Raw genomic sequence first — 6,000 nt, 5'->3', positions numbered from 1 at the left:
CTGCTGACAGGAGAGCCCTGCTGTACCGTGGGACTGAAGTGGGTCCTTGCAGTGGATGTGTGCCCCCAAACATGTCCCCACACTGTAGCCATGTGGTGATATACCAGGGTAGGCTGATGGCCTCACACTCATATCACACGTGTTTGATGTCAAGTGCCATGAGGAGGCTGTGACCTTGCACCAGCTCCAGTGTAAAGGAAGCTCTGGTCTTGCCCCAGGCGCTGGTTCTGTGGGTAGTGTGACATCCCTGTCCCCTGTACTACTGAGGGATGAACCCACATGCTGGCTGAGCTTTTTGGGGTGCCCAGCGTTCAGCAGGGACATATGACGTAGTGTCTTCATCAGTGTCTTCTCCAGTCTGGTTGCAGCGCTTAGCCACAAGAATGGCATCTGATGTATGTGGGGAAACTGAGGCAGGGAATAAAAATACACCTGGGTGTTTTCCTTTGGTGCCTTCCCAGCCACAGTCTCCATACAGATGCCTGATAATGGGAGCTGCTTCTTGTGGGATTCAGGACCCACCAACTCCTCTGTGCTCCACTTCAGTGACCTCTTTGGATCCAGGTGTTTTGTTTCTGTCATTTACAAGCAGGTGGTGCTCAGCAAGAAACCAATCCTCGCACCTTGGTATATATCCTTTAATTGAATGCACTAACTTCCTTTGGGGATTCCTGGCAGGAGAAGCTGTGATGAAGCTACCTGACACCCTGCAAGCTCCTGTGGGAGCAGGACTGATGCCCAGGTATGCACAGTCTCTTGCACATTGTGGGCTGGCAGCAATAGGGGAGGTGTTCCCCCAGCATAAACCCTGTTGGGATGGGCCCCCATGAAGAGGGATGGGCACATAAAGTGTGGTTGCAAATCCTCCCTGTGGCTGCTTTTAAATTTTCCCTCCTTTTATCCCCCCCAAATCCCATTGCCCCTCCTAGATTAGGATGACTTGAGGTGCTTTTCAGAGCCTGGATGTGCTGCTTCACTCTCTGCCTCTCCTTCCTGTGCAAAGCCCAGTGTGCTTGGTAGAAACAGACCCTTGAAATACTTGAAGTCCTACACCTGTAATTCCTCCCTTCACCCATGCTGTGCCTGCAGCACCATCCCTTTATCGCTGTGGCTCTGTGCGGAGGAGCAGAGACATGGAACTATTGGTGTTGGGGGGCTAAGGCATGCAGAAAAGCGCTGGAGAAAAGCAGAGCAAATTAAGCAGAGCTCTGATCTGCTTGGGTTTGTGCTTGCCAAAAATGCACCATGCATCTTAATTCGCTCTGCTGTTCAGCTCGCACTCACTGCTCTCCTGATGCCATTTCGGTGCTCTGAGCTCAGCCTTTTCAACACTTCAGTCTTCCTCTTTCAGGGCTCTGGTGGTTTTTTTTTGCATGTCTGATTGCAGAATCTGCTGCAGGAGGGAAGGGGGAAGCTAAGGAGGGGAAGGGAGAACAGGAGCGCCGGCCCTGGGTGCTCCTGCCTGCGCTTCCCGGCAGCCGGCGGAGCCCCCGTTGCATTTTGGAAGGGGGGGATTTGCTTGTGTCTTTTCTAGAAAGTCCCTCCTGGGTGCTCTCCAGCTGCTTTTTTTTTTTCCCACCCAGCCTCTCGCTGGGATCCGCTAAAGAACAGAATACACGCTGTAATCCACACTGGGGTTTATTCTCTTCCAGCTCAGTTTAATCCTTCTTTCCCCTCCACCCTTGTGTCCGGATTGCGGAGGGGGATGAGTGTGTGTGTGAAACCCACCCAACAGCCCCACGAAACGCAGCATCGTCCTTCTCCAAATCGCCGAAAGAGCCTGAGGAAGCCGGAGCCGAGCCAGAGCCCCTCCGCTCTGCCCCCAGCGCAAATTTAACCCCCGATGCAACTTTTCCTGTGCCGGAGGGGCTCCAGCAGCGCTGGGGTGCGTTATTCCCCTTTCTCCCCTCCCTCCCCTCCATTGATTTTAGCGGAGGGGGGTGGGGAATCCTTTTTATCGCAGAGCCCGGCTCGCTTTGCAAGCCTTCCTCCTCCTCCTTCTCTTCCTCCTCCTCCTCCTCTCTTGCTTTTTGTGCCCGCCGCAGCAGGGCTGGCCAGCCCGGGGGAGGGAAGCGATGGGAAGGGGAGGTCACCCCCTCCTCTTTCGCTCTGTGTGTTTTTTTTGCAGGTGTGTCAATTTTAATTCTGCCCAGTAGGTGGGACTTGGTGACTTTCGCACCGGTTTTGTTATTTATTTATTTCTTTATTCCCCCCCCTTCCCCCCCCCCCCCCCTTTCCCCATTCGCCTCCCGTTGCAATCCTCCGGAGCGGCTGGCGGGGAGCGGCGGCCGGGCCAGCATGCATCCCCGCCCGCGGCCGCTGCCCTAGCCGGGATTACAGCCGCTCCGAGCCAGCTGCCAGCATGATTTCATCTGCTGGAGGATTTTTGCATCTGATCGCTTGAGGTTTTGTTGTTTTTCTTCTTTTTCTTTTTTTTTTCCTCCCCCCTGTCTTTGTTTCCTTCCCCCTTTTCCCCCCCTTCCCCTCCCTCCATCCCCCCTTTCCTCCTCCTCCTCTTTTTTAGAAGCAGCAATCGGAGATGGATGTCTCTCTTTGCCCTACCAAGTGCACTTTCTGGAGGGTATTTTTGCTCTGGAGCATTTGGGGAGACTATCTGCTTTCGGTGCTGGCTTGCCCTGCTAATTGTCTTTGCAGCAAGACAGACATCAATTGCAAGAAGCCGGATGATGGGAACCTTTTCCCTCTCTTGGAAGGGCAGGATTCAGGCAGCAGCAATGGCAACACGAGCATCAATATCACGGACATCTCAAGGAACATCACTTCCATGTAAGTGGGGGTCCCCCCGGGCTCTCCCGGGGCTCAGGTACCCGCGGCATCGCTCGCTGCCCCCCGAGCTTCCCGGCTTCCCGGGCGGAGGAATCCGGCTTCCCTCTTCCCCCCGCTCCCCCTTTTCCCCCAAAATAAAAAGCCCAGCAACAGTTTGGCCAAGGCTTAAGAGGAATAAAGTAAATGAGATCCGATTCCTTAGCAGGGGAGAGAGCAGCAGGCAAAGATGCTAAAGCTGCTGCTGCCTTTAACTGTTTGCTCCTGCAAGGGGAGGGGGGGACGCCACAGCCGCACACATATTTACCCAAATTGGGAAAGAAAAGCAAGTTCTGAGCTGCTTGTTCTTTTTCGAGACTTTGGATCCGGTTAGAATGTCTTGTCTTTTTATACCCGCACAATAGAAAATGCTCCTTCCCTGCCCTGGCTGAGCGGATCTGGGGTTCTGCGGTTTCCCCTTCGGAATGGAAGGGAAGGGAGTGGGGTGTGAAAAGGAAAATAGGACAGTGCGATGTCCCTTAAGTAGCTTATTTAACTCGTATTGTTACGATTGTGCAGCTCGCCGGTGGTGCTGCGACCGGGTTCGTAGCGGGGTGGTGGCGGTGGGGAGAGAGGCATCGGAGCAGGGGGATATTTTTAGTTGAGCACTTTGCGTTTGTTTGCATGCTTGTTTATCTGGAAAATCAACTCCAAGTTGCGTTATCCTTGTTTGGAGAGGCAGTTAGCAAAGCCCATGGTAATCTCATCAGCGTGGAGTCGAGAAAGGAATATATTTTTCTCCTGAATCCATCATAGTGTGTGTGTGCAGGAGGCGGGGGGGGGGAAGAAAAGATCCTCATAGCTTCCAATCTCTGCTCTTTATTTTTCCAGTACATTTTTGGGTGTGATGAACTCTGAGCCATTTCATTATTCTAATGCTAATTGAAATGTGAGCATTTAGGGATATGTAGCCCCCAGAGCAAGTTGCCAGTGGGAGTTGAGCTGAGAAGAGGGTGGAATCCTTTATATTCTGGCAGTTAAATGCAGCAGGGTTTGAAATGAATAATGGAGGGTTATTTCTCCCCCCCCCCCATCGATGGCACAGTTGTATGGAGGGAGAGGGCTGTGCTGGGGCTCTTCCGGAGGCTGTTTCATTTGGTCACAGTGCAGTTGCAGCAGAGCCATAGAGTAATTGCAGTGCCTCTTTCGCAGCTCTGCTTGTCACCTTTGCTGGCTAAAGATGAAGGGAGCTGCTTTCCCCACTTGCTTACAGGTTCGTGTGATGCCCAAGCAGGTTTTCAGCAGGTACCTGACCCTAAGCCCCCAGCCCTACCTTCACCTTGCCACCAAACCTCTGCAAACCTAGCAGGAATGGGCAAAGTAAACGGGAAAACTCGTACAAGGCTCCCCTTCCAATAGCCCCATATTTATCCTGCATCGCGGTGCTGGAGTGTGCTCTCTCTGCGATGCTGGAGGGATGTGGGTGATGCTGGGGAAGTCAGAAACTCGTGTTGTTTTTATCTCTGCTCCCCCCCCCCCCCCCTTGTGTTTGCTGTTTGTTGTGGTTTGGTTTTAACCCTTTGAGGGCTAGGGAGCCGCAGGAAGAAAGGGTTTGGAAAGCACCAGCGTGAGCGAGTGTGCGTTGTCAGATGCATGCATACATCTGAACTGTTGCGGGAGGTAGCATTACATGTGTCCTTTGTGCCCAAAAAATGTCTTTACTGCTTTGAAATTGAAATATGCTGATAAGAGGACTGTAAAAAGGAAGGGAGGGGGAACCCAGTGGACAACTCCAGAAAGGGAGGTGCTGGGTGATTTTGGGAGAGGAGCTGCTCTAAGTTGTGGAAGGAGGAGAAGGTGCCAGTTTTTGCTGGAATTTGTATGCATCTCTGCTCCACACTGAGCAAAGCACGTTCCCTCACCCCCTGCATCACTGCTGGCCCTAAGCTTCCTTCCTCAGGCACTGGGGGGCTGAGGAACAGGACTGGGGCGAATCCCAAAATGCCACAAGGGTCTGAGACTGAGCATGAGTAGAAACTTTCCCCAGGGGTCTGTGCTTACTGGGAAGACAGCAGTGGTTCCTGGGGGATGTTTATGGGAACAGAGGGATGGTTTGGATAGGGGAGCAGCTTCCTAGTGAAAGAGTCACTGCTGGGAGCTGGGGTTCATGCTCTTCTGTGGGAGACATCAGGTCCTACACCCTTCCAGGTTGATGTCAGGCCTCTCTCCTTGCCAGCCCCCATATCATGTGTTCTGGGTGAGGGGTGCAACAGACCCAGTCTGGTCATCACTGAATCACCCCCAGCATGTGGGTCTGATTTGGCTGGGCACTGAATGGTGCTTCCCCCAATTGCCAGGCTCACTGGGGCTTGGCTTCAGTAGGCAGCTTGCTCCATTTCTGGGCAGCAAGCAGGCAAAAGCACCTTCTCCCACTGGGCTGGGGGGCAAATAGGGATGGCTCAGCCCTGTCCCTGTGGCCAGGGGATGTGGTGCTCCAGCGGGATCCTTCCCTCAGGCCCTGGGGAAGGTGATGTTCCCTACTCCATCCCGCTGCTGGTGAAAAAGCAGATGGAATGTGGGGTGGTGAAACCACCCTGGGGCCCAACAGGGCTTTATTCGTGTGTGAAAAGACGAGCTCAGCTCAGCTTTGCTGTTAGAGGTTGGGTAGAACTGATGAAGGGCTGCCAGGGCCCATTTCAAGGGCTGGAGAAAGAAGGCAGTGTGAGCTGGCTTGGAGGACTTGTCCATCTTACCCTCTTGAGCCAGGGCAGAGACCCCTCCATGCTAGCCCACCCCACCCATACACGTCCCCCCAGCACTGGGGCCCAAGCCATCAGGATCTTTGTGTTGTTTCACATCTTGGTGGCTGATGAGACCCCTGAGGCAAGGATGATGGAAGGACAGGAGACACTCAGCCTATAGCAGTTCCCATAGCAGGGCAGGTCAGACCTATGTGTGCCTGTAGTGTGGTGCCCATCATTGAGCCTTCTGTTGCACTCCTTAAATGAATGGGTTTTGCTCCAATTGCTGCTGCTTATGGTTTCCCATCCTCTGAGTGGAGCAGCCGTGGTCAGGTCTGTGTAGCTCCTGCCCTGGCTGAGCTATGGGAGATGGTGGCACACAACCCTCATGCAAATCCAGGCAGTGCCAGGTTAATGGTGAAGCAGGGGAAGGGCAGGAGGTTCCTGCCCTGAGATGGAGAAGTTTGTGTTGGCTGATGTCCCTCTGCCCTTTCTT

The 6,000-nt window shown here is 53.5% G+C and overlaps 1 protein-coding gene across 5 annotated transcripts in view; it reads left to right on the top strand.

Moving 5' to 3' along the window:
* Nucleotides 1-1,570: 1,570 nt before the first annotated feature.
* Nucleotides 1,571-6,000, top strand: part of NTRK3 (neurotrophic receptor tyrosine kinase 3) — a 207,527-nt gene continuing 203,097 nt past the window's right edge. The window contains exons 1-2 of one of the 5 annotated variants that reach the window (XM_057422390.1): nt 1,571-1,885; nt 2,525-2,787. In XM_057422390.1, coding sequence (XP_057278373.1) covers nt 1,844-1,885; nt 2,525-2,787 — 305 coding nt within the window. In that variant the 5' untranslated portion in view covers nt 1,571-1,843. Of the gene's footprint in view, nt 1,886-1,921; nt 2,129-2,213; nt 2,406-2,524; nt 2,788-6,000 lie in introns of those variants that run through there. The other 4 variants (XM_057422555.1, XM_057422309.1, XM_057422472.1 and 1 more) reach the window with 4 other exon arrangements.

The sequence above is a fragment of the Pezoporus wallicus genome, unplaced genomic scaffold, assembly GCF_028554395.1.
Source record: "Pezoporus wallicus isolate ANWC-B61680 ecotype Strahan unplaced genomic scaffold, APGP_CSIRO_Pwel_v1 contig_3952, whole genome shotgun sequence".
In the NCBI taxonomy this organism is placed as follows: Eukaryota; Metazoa; Chordata; class Aves; order Psittaciformes; family Psittacidae; genus Pezoporus; species Pezoporus wallicus.
The sequence above is the reverse complement of the archived record's forward strand: the minus strand, read 5'-3'. Positions and strand labels throughout refer to the sequence as shown.